The following is a 25,676-nucleotide window of genomic DNA, read 5'->3' on the forward strand; positions in this document are numbered from 1 at the left end:
GGTTTCTAGGTTGATACTGAGACATGTGACCCACGAAAGTGGCTGGTGTCTCCTGCTACAGACTGTGGACTGTGAACTCTGTCTTCTCCCATTTACTGCCTGGCACTGACTTTCAGCTCAATGAGGGCTATTGAACTGAACCTGATTGAGGGATAATAAAGGACAAAGAGGAGACAACATATAATTTATTAACAGCAGTTACATTTACCGAGTACCCATTAGGTTTTACGTACTCCATGTCAGTGGTTCTCAAGCTTTATTTGGCACAGTATCATCCAGGGTTTTGCAGAAGGTTGGGGATGGGGCCTGAAAACTTGCATTTATAACAATTCCCCAAGTGATGCTAATAGGACTGATCAGGGGATTATATTTTGAGAACCACTGTATTTCATTCAATTCTCAGTCTTACAAGGCAAATATTTTACCAATGAAGACCCAGCAGTATCCCGACTCTTATAGTTTGTTAAGTGGAGAGTTAAGAATTTAAACTGTTCTTCCTAATTCTAAATCTAATTTTTTTCCGGCTCCAAGAAAGGATATATGTATATATATGCGCATACATACATATATTTTTTTGAATACGATGTTTTGCATCCAGTCATCCAGACACCCCCCCCCACATACACACACTTACATATGTTTATCTATCCATCATTTATGTCTGACTGTGGAAGAAATAGTCCAAATTTAATCATTTATCTTCAGGTGATGCGATTATAGGTGTTCTAAATTATTCCTTAATTTTTGTGCTTTTTTTCTTTATACTTTTATTTAAATACATATTTTTCCCCAGAAAAAATGTTTTTTTTCTATCCAGTTCCATTTCTGCTGAACTTATCTGACAGAATCATGTGACATTAAAAGATTACCATTGATATTCACAAAGGAGGAAAATGATAATCTCTCCATCCCACCACTATAAACTGATTTAGATTTTATTCTTAAAGTGCGTACTCTTACGCAAAAATGTTTCCTGAAAATTTAAGGTGAAAATTACTCCGATGCTTTGCCTCAGAGGGACGCTCTGCAGCATGAGGGTGGCTCTCCCAAGGAGTTTTTTCATAGAATATACCATTTTTTATCATTATTAATTAGCACGTAAATTGTATAAACGTATAATGTATTATGTGTATATTTTCACGCAACTTATACACTGGATAAGATTTATGTAATTAAGTGTAGTTAATCAAGATTATAATTACATGCAAAAGCTTTAAAGCCCAAGGGAGCCTCCGCGCCGTCAACCCCACCCCTTCCCCTGGCCCCGTCCCTTTGCCCCTTTCCGCTCCTCCCCGTCCTTTTCCAACTCTCCCTGGCGGCCCCGCCCCTTCGCTTCGTTCCGCCCCTCCGCCCCGCCCGCCCTGGGGGCACCTGGGAAGAGGCGGAGAACAATATGGCGGATGGCGAGGAGCCGTAAGTACTCGGGCTCTGCGGGCGTGCGGGGCCGGGCTGGGTTGTGAGAGAGCGCGGCGGTGGGCGGTCGCCGCCGCCACCCGGGGTCCCCCCACCCCCCGCCCCGTCCCCTCGCCCCCCATCCCCTCGCGGCGCCCGGTGTGTAGCGTGATGCTGACCCTTCTTTTATTCTCTCTTTCTTTTAGGGAGAAGAAAAGAAGGAGAATAGAGGAGCTGCTGGCTGAGAAGTTAGTGCTGCCGGGAGGCCGGGGCCCTCTCCGGGGACCCCCGCCTCCCCCCACCCCAGGCCTAGGGGACCAGCCGCAGCGGGCCCGGGGGGCTGGGAGGGGGGCACCCGGAGCGCAGGCCGCGCGGCCTCATCCCCTGACCCCCATCCCGGAGCCCCAGGGGCCCGGCGGGCCGCTCCTCGTCTGTATCTCGGGCGGGCGCCGGGCCCGGGGTCCACCGCAGCAGGCCCGGCACCGGCCAGCCGGGGTGGTATTTGACCCAAAGGTCTTGCGTAAGGACCCTTGAGCCCACCCCCCCTCCACCCCAAATTGTCATAGCCGTGACCTTGTGAAAAGGGAATCTTTATTAAACACGTGAAACGGACACTAGGCCCTTTTTGGCCTTTCGTAAACACTGAGACAATAGTAGTATTGCAAACTTTTTATGAGAACTTTATGTGTAAGGGTTTGTACTAAGCACTTCATTTTTGCAAAATAGTTGGCTCTTAAGGGTTAGTGTTGACTCCAAAGAGTTTATTTTCTCCATTTATTACACACCCTATTTTTTATCAGATGTTTAGTTTTGTGCTGGTGAGACAGATTTAATCTGTTTTCTAACCTGGCCCACGCCACATAATTTTTCTTCTCCCTACATGGGAGGAGTAGAAGGTACTCTTGCAGGGGGTGTGGTGAGTTAGTAATTTCTGTGCCAGTTCCCAGTAGCGTGTTTTAGTCCTTATGTGTCTCCCTCCGAAAGTTTAATTTCAATTGCAAAAGGATTGGAATGACAAGCTTAATTTCACATTCCTTCCCACCTTTCATTTCCTTTCCACCTTTGCTTAAAATGACAGTAAAGGCTTGAATGCTTACTATATGGCAGGTATTGTACTAAGGCCTCTGTGTGGATTATCTCTTTATCCTTGTTCTGACCTTAAGAAGTAGCTCCAAACAACTTACAAATGAGATTTATAGCCATTAATAATCAGCTCAAGGTCACAGTGTTGTTGTGGAACCAGCCCAGCTTGACATCAAATGCTATGGTCTTTATTGTTAGGCAATACTTGTAAAAATTGGATATTACTAATACGTTTGGAGGTAGAAACTGTGGGTTACAGGAAATTTGAAAATTAAAAATAATCACAACCAGACATAAATCCTTCAGAGAGTAAAAAATACATTTCCATTAGAAAATACATTTTGTATTTTGTTAGAGGAGTCCCTCTTTATTCAGTTGTATGTTCTAAAAAGTTTTTAGATGGTGATGCCTATCTGTAGTGCAATTGTAACCCCAAACTTCTTTTGTGTTGAGTGGAAACAACACCTCATAGTGTTAAAAGATTCTTTTTTGAAAATTGGGATCTCTTTCAGGGAAAAATATGTGAATGTTCTTCTCATCAAAAATAATCATTAAATCACATCTTTCAAACTTGGAAAGGACACATGAATTATATTAGATTTGAAGCTTCACTATTATGAAAGTGGAGTTTCTTTTTTTTTTCTTTCTTCCTTTTTTTTTTTTTTCTGATCCAAGTGTGTTGTTGGAACAAACTGGGGAAGTTTACAGTGATCTTTTATAAATTCCAAATGTGGAGAAGCCCATTTCTCACCAGTTGACCAATAATATCCCAGGTTTGATCTTGGGGTGCTTTAGGATCCCAGAAACATTTAGACTGATTTATCTCATCATACGTGTAGTTCTTAACATTAAATAAACTAGATAATAGCCAAGAGAAAAGTTCAAAGCATAAGCATAACCACATTGATATTTCCCTTTTTATTTAAGCAGGTCTGGTGTGGTTACTTTTCATTTGGGGAAACCATAATAGTTGTAGGTGTGGCTTTTTCCTACTGATCTTTGCAGCTGAATTTACTGTGTTCTGTGCAGAATGGCTGTTGATGGTGGGTGTGGGGACACTGGAGACTGGGAAGGTCGCTGGAACCATGTAAAGAAGTTCCTCGAGCGATCTGGACCCTTCACACACCCTGATTTCGAACCCAGCACTGAAGTGAGAAATGTTTATTTTTAAATAACTCCTCTAATAGTTTTATGTTTCAAAAATAATAAAATGCTTTCTTTTTAGTTTGCTCTTTAATAAAACTATTAACAATTGTATAAGTTACCTTAAAATACTAAATTGAATATTTGCAACTGATTATAATTGAATGACAGATATTTGAGTCATTATTTTCACATTTCTCATGTAATATGTTGAAAATTCTCAAGAGTAAAAGAACTGCATAATCTCATTTAAGATTCTAAGTTATACTTCACTGAAAATTACAGTTTTAAAATGACTTTTGAGACACAGTCCCCTTTTTAACCCTACTATGAGAAATTAAATTTGATAGAAATATAGATGTGCTTGCTTAAATTTTGAAATTTAGTTGAAATGAGCATCTTTACCTAGAATTGAAAATAATTAATTGCATGTTAAAAATCATATGACTACTATATAATAGAGGGATAGAATTTTGGACTGGTAGTGTTTGACATAAGGCAAATGTTCAACTAAATACAACTTATTTTTTACTGCAAGGTAGAAAATATATTCTTTATAGTTAATTCTTCTGTCTTTTGTGTTTATAAAGAGATGGTTGTTTTGAAATAGCAGTATTATGCTACTCCTAAAATTAAGGTACAGACTCTTGGGTTTCATTCACTGTATCAGTATAACTTCTCTCCTTTAATCTTGGACAGAATTGAAAGTATTTTGTGTTTCTTTGGATACTCCACCATATTTTCTTGTGCTTCTGAATTTTTTTTTTTTTTTGCTGGATAATTTACAATACTGTTCTTAAATCATTGTTTTATATTGTATTTCTGCTGATGTACAATTTTCTAAGAGTTTTACTGTTTTTTTTTCTTCCTGTCATCTCTTGTTTTATAAGTTTCACTCACTGTGTTCAAAAGCAGCAATTATTGTTCTTACCTTTTTACCTTAAGACCTTTAAACACCTTGTGCAGTGCTTGAGGCTCTGTTTTAAGGTTTTTATACTTTTCTCTTTTTAGCAAGTCAGTTAAATAAATTTGATACTTTCCATCCCCTTTCAAAGTTTAAAAAAAAGATGTCTTAATTAACTAGGTATAGTAGTTTTTCTTGTTGGAAATAACCTTTTAATTTCATAAAATTAAAGTCAATTTAAAAACATTAAAATTGAAACCCTCTGAAATCATTAGATTACAGAATTTCTGGTTCTACCTTGTTCATAAATTTAAAATAATTTATTAAATACAAAGTCTGCTCTTTATCCTCAATTGCATTTTTCATGGAAACATCAGAAACTGTTTCGTGGCTTATTGCTTTATTGATGGTACTTATGGTTATTATCAACCAGATTTTAATACGCCTTTTCATTCTTTACAGTCTCTCCAGTTTTTGTTAGATACATGTAAAGTTCTGGTCATTGGAGCTGGCGGCTTAGGATGTGAGCTCCTAAAAAATCTGGTAATATATATATGCATATATATATATAAAAATGTATTTTTTTCTCTTTGTGATAATTAAAGCTTTTTCTTTTTCTGTTCTAGTACTAGGAAATTTCTTTATTATGATTGTTAACCTTTTTTCCTGTGAGCCTTTGTTAGATAAATTTAGCAGGTCAAATTCGAGATAGTAATTAAAATAATGATATAACTGGAACGCTCTAAAGTCCCCAACTATAAAGTCATTGATAGAAAATTCTTGTTTTCTTCTCTGATCTTTATCAAACAAATCTTTGTGCTTCCTCTTGCATAGCAGTCATTAATTTCAGTGATGTAAATAACAAAACTGGTAATTCATATTTTAACATGTAATTTTAAAGAATTATTTCTTCTGTTCCTCAAAATAACCCGATTAGGTGGCTAGGATATTGTGTCATTCTATATAGAGGGAGAAACTGAGGTTTAGAGATGTTGAATGACTTGCCTCAGTTTTTCTGAATAGTGATACCCCTAGAACCTAATCCAGGTCATTAATTCTTAGTCAATTGTGCTTTTCACTGATCTATTAGGTCATTACATGACTTAAACATAAAATTTGGGATAGCTAAGCTTTTTTTTTGGTCAGTTTGTTTTCACTGAATATCATCTTAAGAGGGGGTGCTCTTTAGATAAGCTATTTCTGTGTACTGGTTTGAAATCCATGATATGTGACTTACTAGTTTTACTGACTTCTCATAACCACAAATAGCTTTTTATAAGGCTTTATTGGTTTATTTAATAAAAATGGATAGGGGAGGAATTGATTTAAAGGTGTTGTATGTCAGCCGTCTCAGTGGTGTGTAGAAAATGGGAAATGCTAGAGGAAATCCTTAGACAGTGAATCAGGTCACATAGCCAGATGAGGGACCTAAAAAGTTGGCCTTGTGGCTATAGTTTAAATGTCAACAGCTACATTCATTTTGCTAAGAAAATATTAATGTCACTCTTAGTGTAACTGCAGAAACTTAATACACTTCTTGGTACTTAACTGCTGTGCTCAGTTCTGAAGGGATTGTAGGTCATCATAGTCTATGTCCTTAATGAATTTCAAATTTCACTGGAGAGACAAGTCTTACACAAAATAAATAGCATTATGTATGATATACTATGGGATGGGGTGCCAGAATGACAGAATTTTCTCAAACATAAAAACCCTTGCAGTACCAAAGAGTTCTAGAAGGGAAGGATTTATGGAGGATGGGTAGTGGTTTTGGTAGGCATTCTATGTAAAAATCCTCTAATGCTTAACTTTTTCTGTTATGAAGCTGTTACTTGCAAATGTGACTATAGTGATTTTAAATGTAAATTAATTGGAGATTAGATCTGAGGAATAGTTGTCAAACAACTTTAGGAATGGCCTTGTTATTTATTGCATTGTGATGTCTTAAAAGAAGAAAACTAAAGCTTGTCAATTACCACTTGTTACTTTGCTTATTTCAGACATAAATATATGAGAGATGTACATGGTTTTTTAAATTGACTGTAGGTCCCCCCCAAAGGCTCATTCTGAAAAAAGAATATGACATTAATATTATTGATTGAGAAAATAGTTATAGAACCTCCTCCCCCCATATGCCAGGCACCATTTTGAAAACTAAAGATACAGCATTGAAAAATACTGGGTGTTTGTGTTTGTGGGGCTTATGGAAGGAAAAAGACAAGTAAAATACATAGTATGTCAGATGGTAATAAATACTATGGGGAAAGGAAGAATGGAAGATAGGTAGCCTGGTGGGAAGGGAAGTGGTTTACAAAAAGATGCTATTTGAGCAGAGAGGTGAGCAAGAATATTCTAGGCAGAGGGAACATCTGGTGCAAAATCTGTGAAGTGGGAGCATGGCTTTTATGTTCTAGGAGGCAAGGAGGTTATTAGAGCTAAAGCAGAAATGGGCAAGGGTGAGCAGTTTCCCACAGGATATCGAGAGGTAATGGGAGATGGAAGGGCTCAGAGTGAATATTACAAATGGCTTTAGAGGCTACTGTAAAAACTGCCTTTTACTCTGAGTCAGGAAGTCTTTGGAGAGATTTAAGCAGATGAGTTGATTTGATCTGACTTTTAACCTGGTTCACTGTGCCTGATGTATGGAGAGAAGACTCAAGGAAGAACAGAGCAGGAAGCTGAGAGGCTGGTTGGAAGGTTGTTGCAGTCATCTAGGCAAGAGGTGGCAATGACTTGGAGCAAGATGGTAGCATTGGAGGTGGTGAGAGGCAGTCAGATGATGGATATGTTTTGAGGTTGGAGTCAACAGGATTCACTAGTGGATTAGTTGTGGAACATGAGAGAAAGAGAGGAGCCAAGGGTGACACGACAAGGTTTTTCCCCTGAGCAACTGGAAAGATGGAGTTAGCATTCCCTGAAATGGGAGACACTGGGAAAAGAATAGATTTAGTGGTGTTGGTGAGCAAGGATGATTGAGTTTGGTTTTGGAAACTGTTAATTTTGAGATGTCTGTAAGATGATGCTTTATCTTATAAGATTGTCAGAGATCACCAGCACTAACCAGAACTAAGCACAAGGGCACTCCAAATTCTGGCCAGTAAAGTAGGAGGAAAACTCCTGAGTGAGGTGAACTGGAAACCAGTTTTTAATGTTCAGATTTCTCATGAATGTAGTGACCAAGTGAAGAATGTATTTTAAAGATACTTCAGGTGGGTAAGATCAGAGAGACTGAGAATTGTCATTAGAAGTAGTAACATGGGAGTCACTGGTGACCTTGACAAGAGCAGTTTTCTGCAGAGTGGTGGGAGTGAAAGCTTGTTTAGTGTAAGTGTGAGACAGGAATATGAGAAAGCAAGTATAGACAACTCTGGAGGATCTCTTGCTATAAGAGGGGCCGAAAAGTAGGGAAATTATTGACACCTGATTTAATTTGACTACTTAACTGGCCAAGACCAGAAAAGCATGATTAATTATTGAGACTTGTTTTTTTTAATCTTTTGCTTCTGCTGGTAAATTTGAGCAGTGGTTGTACTGCAACAGTTTGTTGCTTTTCCCTAGCTTTTTTGATTGCTTGTTCTTGACTCAATACTTTTAAGATACTCCTTTTACATGTGCTGTGTACATATGTGTGTTGATAATATACAACTTCTAATAGTTATTTCTGAATCGTGACATACTTAATGTTCTGTAAACTAAGATAAAACTTGTAGGAATTGCTTTTTAACAGTATTCTGAAAAAGAATAGCAAATTCAGTTTATTAGTAAGACTAGTAAAATTAAAACATCTGGCAGCAGCAGCAAAACAACAAACTTTACAAATGTTTTTATGGGATTATAAAACAACTGTAGAAATTTTGAGTTTTTCTCTTTTGGTTATAGACTGAGTACTCAGTTACACATTTTTGACCTTTACAAGAACCCTGAATTTTACATACTTTGTAAGACTCTTTAACCATTGAATACAATTATGTAGAATTTATTATTGAGCATTTATAAATTTAGGACTACCTTAAAAACAAATCTTAAAATTTCAAATGTGCGGAAACTTCTGCTTAATTGGATTTTTTTTATTCCCACAGGCATTGTCTGGTTTTAGACAGATTCATGTTATAGACATGGACACTATAGATGTTTCCAATCTAAATAGGCAGTTTTTATTTAGGTAAGTTTTAAGATCTTAGTTTAAAATTCTGATAATCACTTGAATTTGAGTACATTGTAGTTTAATAATTTTTTTAAAACTATGAGAGGGTAACTAATTTTATTTTAAAAATAACTACCACTCCCTTTTTAAGTAAAAGTTTGCAAGAAAATTGTGAGCATTCTGGTGAAACTAGTTTTATAAACAAATATATGATTTTGTTGTTGTTGTTGTTTAAAGAGATTTTCCAAATGGGTTATGTGATTTGGGGGATAATTGTGCTCTGAAGACATGGAGCAGGGCTTTTTTCCTTCTGTTGATTTCATAAGACAACAGTAGCTGGAATATTAGGCCCTAGTGAGATATATTGGTGGGGACTTCTGAGCCAAGAATTGTATGGTGACACTGGGGCAATGAAGTTGTGAGAGAGTTTGAACTTTCTTACAGAAAAGAAAAAAGAAAGTCGACAGTTAGGGAGAGAAAACCCAGGAGCAGTTGAAATGGAATAAAGGGATAATTATCATAGACAAACATGAAATACAGAAAGCATCTAGGAATGGATTGTTAGAAATGACTTACAAACTGCAGGTGGGCATATATGCAGGCATGAGGAGAGGTTCATTAGTGAATTTTAGTATGTAGCATTTAGAGATTTGACAAGCTCAGATATAAGTGCCGTTGGTCAAAGAATTATACATATGGAGAGATAAAAGGACTTTTATTTTTCTCTCTAGTGATTATTAGCAGGAAGTGCTCAGATAGATGGAGGTATGCAGTATAAGGTTAGGTTAGCAGAGAAGGTAAATTTAAATTTTTGGATAGGCATGAAATCTCTCTGTGGAAGATATTAAAGAGGCAGAAGGATGGGTTAAACAAAGTCAGATTAAGGAAGTATTGTAATTGCAATGTGAACTCTACGTTTAATGTTTAGGCTTTATTTTTTGTTGATTATTTTTTAACCCTTGAAATTACCCTTCTCTACAGAAAACTCTGTGGATCCTGCCTGATACATTTTTAGTATATGAATGCTCTAATAAAGATAACACTGAGTTGATTGGTTATTGATAATAGACCATACCCTTTAGTTTGTAGCTAAAATAATGATTGAAAATCGTAACGATTTATGAGTGCTTAGGTTGTAGTAAACACTTCCTAAACTCTTTATCTATATTACCTCCTTTGATCTCAGAGCAGCCCTCAGGGCAGGTACTTGTATTCAAGATTAAGCAATTAGGCCAAGGTGTCCTCCAAAGATGATACCTGTGAAAGGCCTTTTTGTTCAAAGTGGAGTTTTTAGGTGGAACAATCTGATCCCCTAATTCTGGAAAGGTAAATTAGCAGTCTCCACAGAAACCATCTAGGAGTTTTTTTATTTGGGATCTACTGTGGAAGCACATATAATCCACAACATAAAAGAACCTTGAAAGTCTCCTTTATTCTCTTTACCAAAAGAGCTCTGTCCAGAGTGGTTGAATGCAGTACTGAAATGAGGTTCCTTGATTTATAACTAGAGCCTAGTTATAGGACAAAGTCAGAATAAAACTCTTATCAGAAGCTTTGAATCAAGAGAAGCACACTGCTTTATTGGAGAGAAGAAAATCGACCTGTTAAATTATTTTTCTTTAAAAGAAGTAATTTTTATTAGGAACATTGATTTTTTAAAATTTTCATTTATTTTTAAAATATTCTGTGCTTATATATGAAGGAATATAAAGAGAGAAGAATATGGTTACTGTCTTCCAGGTGTTTATAGTCTAGTGGGTATGATAGACCTCTGTAGCTAATGAAAAATGTTGTGAAAAAATAGTAATAAAACACTTACTATGTATGTGTGAGGGAGTGATTTACTTTTGTGAGGAGAATGAGGAAGTACTACGAAAGTAAATACCATTTGTACTGAGATTAAAAGAGAGACTTCCCTGTGTCCTTTTCTAGCTATAGCTATGGTTCTTACCTAGAAATGACGTTTTGAGGTCTTCTGTTTTTAGTTTAAGAATGTTCGGGTCATTTGCAATTTTAGATAATGCCTTTGGCATTATTTCTTCTTCAAAAACGTGCTTATGGCTTCGTTTGGGACATAAAATTCACTGTTTAATCAGCATACCCGGGAAGAAGAGGATAAATGAAGGTTCTTGTATCTCCAGAATGAATCCTGTGTATATTTCAGCCAAGACCTCCATAGTAACACCTTGAGGTTCTGGGGTTCAGGGCAGATTTGGAAGGCTCTGGGTGTGGGATAATATTTTACATTGGGAAATGCCACAATGAGAAGTGGCCAGGAAGCATGCCATTGTTATGCTTTCCACAGGGGGTGCGGTGGGGGGGAGCACTGTTTTATATTTTCATTTAAGAAATAATTAGACTTGTCAGTACTTGTAAATACTTCATTTGGAACATCAGCAGGCGTTGACATTTGATGTTGAATGGCTAATGACTCATCAAAAATATTTAAATAAAAGTGTTCCTTCTAAATATCCTCTAAATAAGCTCACTGTGAATATTTTTTATGTCTGAAAATAAATTATATAGATCATCTAGATTTATATCATGAATGATAATTTAAATGTAATTTTTCCTGTAGGCCTAAAGATGTTGGAAGACCTAAGGCTGAAGTTGCTGCAGAATTTCTAAATGACAGAGTTCCTAATTGCAATGTAGTTCCGTATCCTTTTGACAAAAAGTTACTTAACTTTCTAAAGCTTTGTGTTTTCTTTATTATAAAGGAGGTGTTTAACATAGAAAATACAGATAAGCCAAAAAAAAAAAAATTAGCAGTAAGCTTATTACTGGTACCTACTGGTGACATTTTGCTTTATAGTCCTTCCAGTCTTTTCTTTAAGGTTATATAAATACTTCTTGCCCTAATTTTTAAATTAAGCATTTACAGCCAGTGCAGTTGTTTATTTTGCATCATTGCCCTTAATTTCAGCTTGAATTGCATATCTCTTATGTTAGACTATTAAGTTCCTTGTCTGGCTATGGTTAATCTTTGTGTCTCCCTACAGTAGCAGACTGAATAGACAGTATATATTAACCAAATGGAATGTGTATCAGAGTAAATTTATTTTTCCAAGAAGTGTGTTTTTAAAAAGAAGTGTTCTTTAGATCTGGAGAACTTCCAGTGTTTTATAGAAATTCAGGAGGTGAGCTTTGCTATTTGGGAAATGCCAGAGGATACAAAATAAGCATACAAAAATCAATTGTATTTTTTGTATACTAGCAGTAAAAATCTGGAGAATGAAATTTAAAATACAATGAATGCCATTTACAACCGCTCAAAAAAGGGGGAAATACTTAGGTGTAAATCTAATAAAGTAAGTATATGACTTGTATGTTAACACTGCAAAATGCTGATGAAGAAAATCAAAGAAGGTCTAAATAAATGGAAAGATACTCTGTATTCAAGAATTGGGCAATTTGACATAGTAAGGATGTCCTATCTCCCCAGATTTGTATACAAGTTTAATACAATTTCTATCAAAATCCCTGCAAAATTTTTTGTTGATACAGACAAGATTATTCTAAAATTTATATGGAAAGGTGAAGGAATACCTAAAACAATTCTGAGGGGCGCCTAGGTGGCTCAGTCGGTTAAGCATGTGCCTTTGACTCAGGTCATGATTTTAGGGTCCTGGGATGGAGCCCCTCATCGGGCTCCTTGCTCAGCGGGGAGTCTGCTTCTCCCTCTGCCCCCTGCTCCCGCTTGTATGCACTCTCTCTCAAATAAATAAAATCTTTAAAAAAATTAAAATAAAACAATTCTGATAAAGAATAAAGTGGGAGGAATCACTCTATAATTTCAAGACTTACTACACCTACAGTAATCAGGACTGTGTGATGTTAGCAGAGATGGAGACACACATCAGTAAAACCGAGAAACCAGAAATAGCCACAGGCAAATATGGCCAGTTGATGTTTGACAAAAGTGCAAAAACAGTTCATTGGAGGAAAGGATAATAGTCTCTTCAACAAATTGTGGTGGAGCCATTGGATAGCCATAGGCAAAAATATGAATCCCAACTCAAACCTCAAAATTATAAAAATGAACTCAAAATGCATCATATATATTAAGCATAAAATCTAAAACTTTGGATGACCATGTAGGAGAAAATCTTTGTGATGTAGGGCTTGGTGAAGAGTTCTTAGATCACATCAAAAAAGTATCCATAAAAGAAAAAAATTGATAAATCGAACTATATCAAAATTAAAAACTTTGCTTTGTGAAGGGCCCTGTTAAGAGAATGAGATACAATGATGAGAATGGGATATAATTATGAAGTAGGTATCTGACAGAAGACTCATCCAGAATAAATAAAGAATTCACAAAATTCAGCAGTGAAAAAACAAGGCAATTAGGAAATGGACAGAAAATGTGAAAGGACATTTCACTAAAGAAAATAGCAAAAAGCACATGAGAAGATGTTCATCATCACTATAAGAGAAATCCAAATTATGACAACAGTGAAATATTACTACACACTTCAAATAGCTAAAGTAATAAATAGTAATACAAAATCCTGGCAAAGCTACGGAAAAACTGGATCACTCATACATTGCTAGTGGGAAATGTAAAATGGTATAGTCATCTGGAAAATAGGCTGTTTTTTAAAAACCTGAACATATACTTTGCATGCAACTCAGCAGTTTCATTCCTGGGCATTACCCCAGAGAAACAAATACTTAGGTCTGCATCAAACTTGTTCTTGAATGTTCATAGCATCTTTATTTGCATTAGCCAAAAACTGGAAACAACCCAAACATCTGTCACTAGGTGAATTATTAAACTGTGGTACAGCCATACTGTGGAGTATAGCTAAGCAATAAAAAGGAATTAAGAAAACATGGCAACAAGTTGGGTGATACCGAAGACATGCTGAATGAAAAATGCCAGTCTCAAAAGGTCATATGTTGTATGTTTCTATTTATGTAACATTCTTCAAATGACAAAATTAGAGACAACAAATTAATGATTGCCAGGGATTAGGCATCAGGGGACGGAGAGGTGGGACTCTAAAGGGGGGTAGCAGGAGGAAGAGCTTTGCTGTGATGGAATAGTTGTGTAACTTTATGGTGGTGGTAGCTACACAAATCTACACAAGTATTTAAATCACAGAACTGTACATACTCGTTTTATCAATGTATTTGTGGTTTTGAGATTATAGTCCTGTAAGATGTAACCATTGGGGGAAACTGGATGAAAAACACATGGGAACAAACAGGGTTCTAGAGGGGAAGGGGGTGGGGGGGGGTGGGTTAGTCTGGTGATGGGTATTAAAGAGGGCATGTACTGCATGGAGCACTGGGTGTTATACGCAAACAATGAATCATGGAACACTACATCAAAAACTAATGTAATGTATGGTGATTAACATAACATAAAAAAAAAGCAGGAAGAAAAAAAACCCAACAACAACAAAAAAAACCAAAGCATTTAAAATATATTTTTTTGTAGTAGGGTTGTCATACACATGAAAAATTTCTGATAAGTTGAATAAAAATGTCACACTGCATGTCTTTAAAAAAAAAGAAAACACATGGGACCTCTTTATACTAGCTTTGCAACCTGTGGATCTATATTATTTCAAAATAAATGTTTAAAAAGGTAAATACAGGCCTCCATAGGGAGAAAGAAAAAGAAGAATATGCATGCATACTCTAAAAGTTAGATCTGTGAACTTCGGGTATTTTATGGAAATCTAGGATGTGGGATTTCTTGGTGTGGCTCCTGGGTCCTCTTATTGCTATTCCTCTGCTTGCTCTGGTTCTCTCTCTCTCTTTTTTTTAAATACTTGTTTCGGGTACAGGTCTGTGATTCATCAGTCTTATGTAATACTCAGTGCTCATTACAACACATACCCTCCCCAATGTCCATCCTCAGTTACCCCATCCCTCCACCCTCCACCCTTCCAGCAAACCTCAGTTTCCTATGATTAAGAGTCACTTATGGTTTATCTCGCTCCCTGGTTTCATCTTGTTTCATTTTTTCTTCTCTTCCCCTATGATCCTGTGTCTTGTTTCTTAAATTCCACATATCAGTGAGATCATATGATAATTGTCTTTCTCTGATTGACTTATTTTGCTTAGCATAATACCTTCTAGTTCTATCCACGTCGTTGCAAATGGCAAGATTTCATATTTTTGATGGCTGTGTAATATTCCATTAAACATATATGCCACATGGGGCGCCTGGGTGGCTCAGTCGTTAAGCGTCTGCCTTCAGCTCAGGTTATGATCCCAGGGTCCTGGGATCTAGCCCCGCGTCGGGCTCCCTGCTCAGCACGAAGCCTGCTTCTCCCTCTCCCACTCCCCCTGCTTGTGTTCCCTCTCTCGCTGTCTGTCAAATAAATAAAATCTTAAAAAAATAATATAAATAAATATATATGCCACATCTTCTTTATCCATTCATCTGTCGATGGACATCTGGGCTCTTTCCATAGTTTGGCTATTGTGGACATTACTGCTGTAAACATCGGGGTGCAGGAGCCCCTTCGGATCACTACGTTTGTATCTTTGGGGTAAATACCCAGTAGTGCAATTGCTGGGTCATAGGGTAGTTCTATTTTCAACTTTTTGGGGGACCTCCATCCTGTTTTCCAGAGTGGCTGCATCTGGTTCTCTTTGGACCTCCCTGTTCTAGCTGCAGCTAATGCCTCCTGTTTGCCTAGCATTTAAAAAGAAAAGAACCCTGAATGGGTGAGGGCGAGAATTGAATCTATTTTTTATAGCTTTATTTGTAGGCCAGAATAAAAAAATCTAGGACAAGTGTATTTTTATATTGTCCCTCTTTTCTCCATTTTGGTTTTTTAAACTATATAATGGATTATTTTATTGTAATTTTGGAGAAGTATATATATTATTAAACAAAATTGCTCCATTAGAAAAATTAAAATTTTTTGTATACATGTGCTGTTAAAATATTAAGTGCTATAATTGATTAACACCCACAGCCATTTTTGATGAGGTTCTTTTTGCAGCCTCCAGGCAGGAAAAGACTACTGATTGGGTTTGGTAGAGTAAAAAGAGACTTGGAAAACTGAGAGAGGAACAAATAATTCATACCTCCCCTTACCCCCAAAATAACAAATCATATTTGTACCTGAAAAAGCTATTGGAGACATGTTTTTTTTTAAATTAGCTTTGCAGCAGTAACTCTTATTTTTAATTGAAAATATTTGATATATAACATTGTATACATTTAAGGTGTACAAGGTGTTTATTTGTGTTCTGAGTCTTGCAGTCATATGCCTAAATGGGAGTTGTAATGTGCTTGTTTCCTTCGCTAAAATGCATTATTGCCTCTTTGCTTGGTGCTAATGGTTGAGGACACACAGTCTGCTTTCCCAGGATGTACGGTTTTATATAAAAACTGAAGCAAGAGTAGAGAGTATAACAGACATAAATGTAATATGGGGGTTCAGGGATGAGAAACTACTCGAAGTAGTTAGGAGAGGAGTGTTTAGAAAAGAGGTTTTGTCACAAATTAGAGTTGTGTTCATTTTGTCACATTCCCTGAATTCCACTGCTTTGAACATTGATGATTTATTTCTTGTGTACACTTATAATTTGTTCCTTATGGCATGTTAAATTCACTTCATAAATTAAAAACTTAGCAGCTTAAGTTCCTTTACTTATATTCAGACATTTCAACAAGATTCAGGATTTTAATGACACTTTCTATCGACGTAAGTTGTCCACTTAAAATTCTCACTAAATTCTTATTATATTTTAGTTGTTGGCTATTTGAAGGCTATTTCTTCATTTGTTTTCATCTCTTGATGTTTGCTTTTCAGTGAGGTTGAACAGAGAATGCCACTGTTTTAATTCTTAGCCAACATCATTAGCTGCATTTTTATATGCTGTCTTGAGTAAGGATTACTCAAGGATTAGGAGCTGTGTTTGTTTGTGTTATAATAAAACGTGGAGGGGGGGGCTTGTTTCTTAGAAAGTGAATTATTTTGTGCAGTGGCACTTTTAAAAGCTAAACTTGCTTTTTCTTCCATAGAATTTCATATAATAGTATGTGGACTGGACTCTATCATAGCCAGAAGATGGATAAATGGCATGCTGGTAAAGACTTTAATGTTGTTACAGTTCTTTGAAATTCTTGCTGCTGCTCTTAATATACCAAAAATTAGAATGCCATACTATATTTTTGACAAATCAGAGTTTATTTAATTTTCAACTAAGTAGATGTACATCATGATATATTGCCAGTCATTAATTTTCAAGTGAGAATATAAATTGCTAATATAGTGATCCCATGGTTTGATAATCTAGTACTCAGTAGTGCAATTGATTTGTGAAACTACTTGACAGCATGTTCCTTTTTTTGAATTCTTACTCCCCTCTCTTGCCTTTAAATAATTTTCCTAGATATCTCTTCTGAATTATGAAGATGGTGTATTAGATCCAAGCTCCATTGTCCCTTTGATAGATGGGGGGACAGAAGGTTTTAAAGGAAATGCCCGGGTGATTCTCCCTGGAATGACTGCTTGTATTGAATGTACACTAGAACTGTATCCTCCACAGGTAATCAAAGAAGTACCTGCATTTGTTTTATAGTCTCTTGGGATAGAGTTAGGATTAATTATTAAGTGTAGTCAATATTGAGGATTTTTAATTAGGGTAACCATATTTTAAAAATCATACTAAGAAGAAAGCTAAAATATGAAATTCTCTGATGGGGAAAGATAGGAACTATCATGGTATTAATTTTTTCATTTGGAGAGAGGGATCAAGGGATCAATTACTCTTATATGTTGGGGTAAGGCTATAATCTGTTTTCTTTGGTTTTTGCCCGTGATTGATTCAGGGAGATAAAGATACCAGGGATGAGAATGATCCTTCCAAAAATGAGGCTCTTTAAGCTATACACCCACTTTAAGGAATAGTTAGAATTTTGATTTATAAATATAGTATTTTTAGTATTTACCTGGAATTGATTTAACTCTGTGAATTTGCTTTTGCTTTGCGTTATTTTATACCTTCAGATTTAAATATCATGTAAACATAATAAAATGCTCATATTTGAGAACTTAGCACTTCTTATGATCTAACAAAGCTTAAATTTATATACCCTGTAAATGTAGCGCAAACCTACATTCCTGTATGAATGTAAGTCAAGTGACTCAGATGCTGTCTTTTAGTTTTAGAAGCATTATTAGTGTTATAAAATGTTTTGTTTTTATAAGTGGAAAGCTAAGAAGAATTATAACCTACCATCTACTTTTACGAAGTAGTCCTAACTAGTCTAAAATAATTTATTGTTTAAAATCCACTAAAAAGCACAAACTGTGGTTTTAGGTTAATTTTCCCATGTGCACCATTGCATCTATGCCCAGGCTACCAGAACACTGTATTGAGTATGTAAGGATACTGCAGTGGCCTAAGGAGCAGCCTTTTGGAGGTAATAAACTGAATTTCATAATCTGGAATTATGTAAGAGTAATTTACATAATTAAATTACTCACGGTGACTATTTATTTATTTATGTAAATAAATATATATTTATTTATATTATTCATTTGTATAATTAAACTCCTTACTGTTTATAATTACATTAATACTCCTCACTGTGACTGTATTTATTTATGTATTTATTACATAAATATTTATTATATTATTCATTTGTGTAATTACATTAAAAGACAAGTTGATTTAAGTTTGCATGTTTCTGTCTTACTCTCCTTGTTTTTTGTTTTTTGTTTTTCCTAACAGAAGGAGTTCCATTAGATGGAGATGATCCTGATCATATTCAGTGGATTTTCCAAAAGTCCCTCGAGAGAGCATCACAATATAATATTAGGGGTGTTACCTATAGACTCACTCAAGGTAAGGTAGTGAATTGTCATGAATTATAACCTTGGGATAATCCATTTTCAGGGGTTGGGATGCTCTGAAGGAAATAATGGGTAAGTGATTTCAGATAGTACCGGCCATTTGAGATTCAGTCAAGGTACCATGGAAATGATAATTTGCAGGTGTCCTAAATTTGGCTGGAGGGAACAGAGTTTGACAGAATCCATACTACTTTGCTAGGAGGAATTTGTTTTTTTTAAGATTTTATTTATTTGAGAGAGAGAACGCGCTCTTGCAAGGTGGGGGAGGAGCAGAGGGGGAAGGAGTCTCAAGCAGACTCCACGCTGAGCGCAGAGCCCATTGCAGGGTCAGTTTCACAACCCTGAGATCATAACTTGAGCCAAAACCAAGAGTCAGATGCTTAACTCCCTGAGCCACCCAGGCACCCCAGCTAGGAGGAACTTAATAAAATCACTGAATCTTACTAGAACTGAAGAGGTCCCAAATCATCTAAGTCAAACCATTCATTTTACCTTTCACTGAAGAGGAAGGTGTCACCTCCTGGGGCAATCTATTTCACATTTGGTAAGACTGTTAAGATAATTATTTTGTATATTGAGCAGAAGTCTCCATCTTTAGTTTGGTCTGAGTATTGTCCCAGGGTACATCATATATAAATCAAATTCCCTTTTAAGTAATAGCCTTTAACATATATGGAACAGTAATCACATTCCCTCCAAATCACTGTCATCAATCTTTCTAGTTCCTATAACCCTTTTACATGTTGGCTGACTTTAAGTTCCCATCCTGTTTTTTTTTTTTTTTTTTTTTTTTTTTTAACCATATTCCAGTTATCCATACTTCTCTTATCTAGGCTAGAATGCAGCATGCAGAGATTAAAATAGACTTCTGATAATTGATGCAGTCTTAGAGGAGAGCAAGGTTTTTTGTTGTTTCTTTGTCGTTTATGTTGGTGCTGTACTTCTGATTCTTTAAGGTCACTGTCCACTAAAATCTGGAAGTTCTCTCTACATGCAATTCCTAAGCCCCATCTTCCCATTATAGGTTTGGCAGTTTTTTGAGGTGGTAGTTTTGTCTTTCTATACTCAAGTATGGGTCTTTACAAGTTTATTCTTAAACCTTTTGTATATACCGTTATGCCTGGCAACTTACCTATTCTTTCCAGCATGTTTTCATCTGTTATTTTGATAATCATGCTTTATCTCCATTCCATATAACTAGTTAAAAATTTTAACAAGACTGAACTGCCTGAGAACAGACATTTGAATCATACTTCTGGTCAGGCCCTTTTAGGTTTCTCTCATCTCCTGATCAGGCCTTTTTGAGTACTTCCTATTTCTTTGTCTTGTTCACATAAGAGACCTTTCTAACTGCTCTCCTGAAGCCTGGATGTACTATCTTCCACATTTCCCTGAGTGGCCAAGTTACTAGTCACAGAAATGGCGTCCAGCATGACTTGTCTCAGTGAACAATCATAATGCTCAGTCTAGTGATCAGTGTTTCCTAATCTAGGTACGCATAGTTCATCTTTCTAAAATTTTGTCCCAAGTTCATCACTGAGTTCATCAGAAAAAAAGCTTTGTCTTCTTTTTGAAAATGTGCCGTTTCTTTTCTGTGATTATTTCCTCATACTTTCTGATTTCTGGTGATGTCATTTAATAATTCTATTCTTACACACTCCTTGTTGCTCCCTATATTCCCCCTATTCCAACCTGCTTTGTTTTTGAACACACCAAACTCAGTCCTGCGTTGGAACTTTAATACTCCTGATTCTTATGCCAGTAATGTCCTTCCTTGGATCCCGTTAAGGCTGGCTGCTTATCGCTCAGGTATCAAGTTAACCAGTTTACTTGATCAGTCAACTGAAAATGACTTCTGAGCCATTTCACTATCGATGTTTTTATAATTTCTCAGAAATAACGGTAACCTCGTTTTACTGTGCAAAGAATATTTCATACTTACACTCTCATACATCCTTTCCTTGGGGCATTTACCTTTACTGTTTACAGAAATACTCTTTCCCCAGGCCATTGCATGGCTGGGTCTTACGGTTTTAGGTTTCAGCTCAAATTACCACCTCCCTGAGAGGGTCTTCCCTGATCATCCACTCCGTCCATCGTTGCCAACTCTACCATATACCTTGTTTTACTTTCTTTTCATAGAACTCTTCAGTATTTGAAATTTTGTTACTCACTTGCATGTTATCTCCCTCAGCAGAAGGAAAGCTCTGTCAGAGCAAATAGGTTATTTTCACTGCTACTCTGCACAACACCTAAAACAGTTTGGCATATAGGGTACATGTGGTAACTGTTTGAATTAAATGATTTCAGTTTGTCCTGATCAGGAACTATAAACTCATTTCAGTATGTAGTCTCATTCATCTTTCTGTACTTTTTAGCAAGGTTTGGTGTGTACTTTTGAGCCTGATGATTGAGAGCCTTGACAAGGAGTACAGAAGCAAAATTGGAAGTGAAGTCCAGCTTTTTTAAGGGGTAGGGGATGAGAGGACTCTTTACCATTTTGGCTCTTATTGGGCACTATGTCTTATACTCCTCACTGTGACTACCTGTTCTTCCTTTCAGTACATCTTGCTCTGTGTGGTTCACTGGAGAGCTTCCGGTTTGACCATCATGAAGTTGGCTCCTCCCTATTTCCCTTTCTCTGAAATTATATGTGATCATATAGTCAGAATTAACATTTTGAAAACAGCTTTCCAAACTTTTGCACTGTCTTCATGTCTTAGATTATTTGGCTTTTTTCTGAAGTTTTTGAAATCTGCCTACACCTGAAGCCTTGGGGACACGTCTTTTAAGTGCTCTCCACACCCCAAGATAATATGGCTACTTTTTTCTGAAGTTTTTGTTTTCTAAAATGAGCAATTCAAATACAGTTAGGGAATATTTATATTTTACTTTAAAAAAAATGCTGTAAGGTAGAGCTTTATTCATTCCTAATCTGTGAATACTGATATATGGAAAACGTGCAGTAGTAATAGAGGTACAGTTAATTTCGTGCAGTCCATGTTACATAGTGAAACGAGAAGACGAGAGGCAGTTTTTTGTTTGTTGTAAATTTTGGGGAATCAAATGGCTGAAACTAGTATATGAAGAAAAATTAGTTAACTCTTATTCCTTATACTTTAGTCACACCTCACGGAGTGTAGTTCATATGCCATTCCTATCACTTACTAGATATATAACTGTGGATATTAATTTGTCTCAATTTCATTCTTCTTATCTTTAAAATCAGAGTAAGGAGACTTAATAAGGGTGTTATGAAAATTCTGTCCTATCTTATTTATTCTTCATACTGTGCCTGGAACATTCTAATTGTTAGCTATTATTATATTGTCTCATCTTTATTTGAAGCTTAGTGAAGAGTTTTCTTTGCTACTGTAACTTGTTTAAGATTCTGAACATAAAATGATGGGAATGTGAAAGAAGATCATTTCATTGTTTAACTTATTTTCTGACTTGAAAGCCTGAAAAATCAAGTTGTGGAAAATGATACTTAATAATCAGATTTTCTAATTTAAGATGCCTATTCTTTAAAAGAAATGACCATATTTTAATCAATATATTTTTTTTCAGGAGTAGTGAAACGAATCATTCCTGCAGTAGCTTCTACAAATGCAGTCATTGCAGGTAAGGAAAAATGGCCACTACTTAACTTTGTTTTCTTTCCTTAATTTTTGATTCACTATCTAAACTGACATTTCTGCAGCTACTTGGTTTCAGAAAACTGGTATTCTAGGAATTTGATATCTTCTTAGGTGAGTGGTGTAATTTTTAAGCTGTCCAAAAAGAACAAGCTGTTAGATCTGTATATATTTTGTCTTACATTCTGTCATAAGGTGCACTGCATTAAGGGGACATTTTAGTACCTTTCCTTTTAATCAGTGTGACAGGTTGCTCTTTAATTTGAAGAAGAGGAAGGAAAGCATGTAATGCTACTCTATTGCTTGGATTATACAAAACAAATATAAAATTTACTACTTCTTCATTTTTGAGAGTATATTCTTTATCTGTTTTTAATCAGTTGCCTTATAAGTTTATCTATAACTAATTTTTAAAAAAACTTGAAATTTTAAATGTCTAATTTGCATCGAGCTGAAGCACCTTTATTTTCTCCCCTCTTCAGCTGTGTGTGCCACTGAGGTTTTTAAAATAGCCACAAGGTAATGGATTTCATTTTTTAATATGTATATAAATTGATGTTTTGATTTGGCTCAATTATATAAAGAACCATTTTTCTTTACAGTGCATATATTCCTCTTAATAATTACTTGGTATTCAATGATGTAGATGGACTGTACACATACACATTTGAAGCAGAGAGAAAGGTTAGTAGTATTACACTAATGAAAACTTTTTGATCACGCATACTTAGATTTTTACATATTCATTACAGGTTAGAAATATAAATGAAATTGCCCACAGCCTAAGTATTTTCTAACTTCTAGAACCTACTCACTGTGTATCTTTTGCACTATAGCCTGAAATAAATACTATGTAGCATAATAATTTAGGAGATTTTAAAGCATAAAAATTTGTTCATAGGAAATATGCATGATTATAAAACAGTTTGATTCTCATTTCATCATTATAGACTATTATTGGTTCATGTGCCACTATGATTTGTTGTGTTTTATATATGTAGGAAAACTGCCCAGCTTGTAGCCAGCTTCCTCAGAATATTCAGTTTTCTCCATCCGCTAAACTGCAGGAGGTTTTGGATTATTTAACTAATAGTGCTTCTCTGTAAGTGTTGTGGACTTTTGTTCTGTTGTAGAAACACTTTTGTGGGGGCGCCTGGGTGGCTCAGTCGTTAAGCGTCTGCCTTCGGCTCGGGTCATGATCCCAGGGTCCTGGGATGGAGCCCTGCATTGGGCTCCCTGCTCAGCAGGAGGCTTGCTTCTCCCTCTCCCACTCCCCCTGCTTGTATTCCTGCTCTTGCTATCTCTCTCTGTCAAATAAATAAATAAAATCTTAAAAAAAAAAAATACTTTTGTGATCTTAAAACTTTAAAAAAACAAGAATTGTTTTTAAAAAGTGATCTTTTTTTGTTTGTTTCCTCTCTCATTATTATTTAGGCAGATGAAATCTCCAGCCATCACAGCCACATTAGAGGGAAAAAATAGAACACTTTACTTACAGGTAATCAGTGTTTGATTGTTTTTTGTTTTTTAGTTTGTTTTCCACAAAATTATATTACAAGTTTAATTTCATTTAATATGCTTTACATTAAAATAATTTTATTTTCTAGTCAGTAACCTCTATTGAAGAACGAACAAGGCCAAATCTCTCCAAGACTTTGAAAGGTATTTTAAATGAATATATTTACTAGTCAATTTCTTCCTTTTTTTCTCTTGGTAAAAGTAATAAATGCTTATTCTAGGTTTGTTTTAATGCCTTTAAATTGTAATTATATTTTTAAACAATTTTTTTTTTTTTTTTTTAAGATTTTATTTATTTATTTGAGAGAGAGAATGAGAAAGAGAGAGCACATGAGAGGGGGGAGGGTCAGAAGGAGAAGCAGACTCCCTGCCGAGCAGGAAGCCCGATGCGGGACTCGATCCTGAGACTCCAGGATCATGACCTGAGCCGAAGGCAGTCGCTTAACCGACTGAGCCACCCAGGCGCCCCTGTAATTATATTTTTAGAAGCAATAATAGAATTGTTCTTTTAGTAGAATATTAAAAAATCTCTAAGAAATCCAATATAATATTACCTTGATTAAAGAGAACTAGATTTTGATGTTTATCTAGACATAAAACTTTATATGTATGTGTGTGTTGTTGTGCTTTTTGTTGAGACTTTTTTGCTTGGGTTAATTATACTTTTTCTGTTTTAGAATTGGGACTCGTTGATGGGCAAGAACTGGCAGTTGCTGATGTCACCACACCACAGACTGTACTATTCAAACTTCATTTTACTTCTTAAGGAAAATAAACCTGCACATAATAGAAAACTCATGGAAATATATTACATGGATGCTAAGAAATTTAATGTCATTTTTAGCATTAGTGTTGCTGGAATTTGACTTTTTTTATATAATGAACCACTCTTTTTTAAATTTATAACTTCCCCTTGAAGACAGAATTTTGGGGTTGGTATTTGTAAGCATTTTCATTAATAATATGGGAAATGATGCCTGGAGAGAGAGATAATGAGCAAATGTATTGCTTCTTTCAGAGGAAGAGGGACAAGCACTCTCTTGTGTCTGACTTTTGTTACTGTGGTCAAAGAATGCATTCCTCAGTTTTCATTTGAGCACCCACATATAGAAAAGATAGCCCTTTAAAGAAAAAAAGAAAATTAAGTTTTAAATAACATTGAATATTACACTCTGACATCTACAGCATATTGAACATAGCCTATTTCTTGCTTGATTTAATATTCATTTAATTGTGGTTGTCCAAATGAATATAATTATTGAAAAGGTTACTTTGTCCATAATAATTTGTAAATGGTGTTATAGCTGAACACCTGTGCATGGAAATGGGAACTATTTTCATGTTTACTTGTGCCATAGAGGCCAATATGCACAATATTAAAGCCAAGATATGGATGTTTAGAAGAATTTAATGTTAAGGCAGTTATCACTGATGCTTTCACACTATTTATTAATAAAATCATATACTGTCAACTTTTCTCACTGAAATTTTTTAAAGTATATTAAGGATAGTAATAAGTAGTTCCATAGTAATATAGGAATAATTTTTAAATGTGTAGCAGGATTACTAATACAAAATTTTTATGGTACCTGAATTAATACTTTTACCACAATAAATATCTCCTGATTTAATTTGCTCAAACATAATAATGTAATGAAGTGGAATCTTATTAAAGTCTCTTAAAATGCCTTTTTCCCACTAAAAAAATAAGCCTTAAAAGAAAATTTTAATGTAAGTTTTGAAAAATTAGTTTTAGTATCTCAGTGTGGGAACATGCATTATGTATTTCAGTTTTTTACTTAGATGGCAGTTTTGTACTCAAAAGCCTTGTGATTACATGTCACTGGGTTAAATTTTTATTTATTATTCTTTCTAGCTCCAAACTGACAAATAATTTGTTTCATTATAAAGTCATATGAGATACATAGATATGCTTTATTTAAAGTTACAGATTCAGTTTAAATTTTTTAATATGAAGCAACTAACATTTAGCACCTCCTTTATACAGGTGCTCTAAT

At 35.5% G+C, this 25,676-nt stretch overlaps 1 protein-coding gene across 4 annotated transcripts; it reads left to right on the top strand.

Moving 5' to 3' along the window:
• The first annotated feature begins 1,362 nt into the window (after positions 1-1,362).
• UBA3 (ubiquitin like modifier activating enzyme 3) lies at positions 1,363-25,133 on the top strand. Of its 4 annotated transcripts, XM_021695200.1 has the most exons (18): positions 1,363-1,413; positions 1,599-1,640; positions 3,505-3,625; positions 4,985-5,065; positions 8,602-8,684; positions 11,245-11,325; positions 16,302-16,345; positions 16,666-16,730; positions 17,037-17,192; positions 17,967-18,069; positions 18,381-18,494; positions 22,073-22,126; positions 22,623-22,659; positions 22,743-22,824; positions 23,142-23,242; positions 23,575-23,638; positions 23,748-23,802; positions 24,336-25,133. In XM_021695200.1, exons 1-18 carry the CDS (start codon positions 1,394-1,396, stop codon positions 24,422-24,424), a joined length of 1,392 nt encoding a protein of 463 aa, XP_021550875.1. In that variant the 5' UTR covers positions 1,363-1,393; the 3' UTR covers positions 24,425-25,133. The 4 variants fall into 4 exon arrangements, 3 of the variants coding, with proteins under 3 accessions (XP_021550875.1, XP_021550873.1, XP_044777160.1); XR_002480602.2 differs by lacking the exon at positions 23,142-23,242 and having other exon boundaries at positions 1,388-1,413; positions 24,336-24,368; XM_021695198.1 differs by lacking the exon at positions 1,599-1,640 and having other exon boundaries at positions 1,394-1,413.
• Positions 25,134-25,676: the final 543 nt, after the last annotated feature.

This window comes from Neomonachus schauinslandi, chromosome 1 (genome assembly GCF_002201575.2).
Source record: "Neomonachus schauinslandi chromosome 1, ASM220157v2, whole genome shotgun sequence".
In the NCBI taxonomy this organism is placed as follows: Eukaryota; Metazoa; Chordata; class Mammalia; order Carnivora; family Phocidae; genus Neomonachus; species Neomonachus schauinslandi.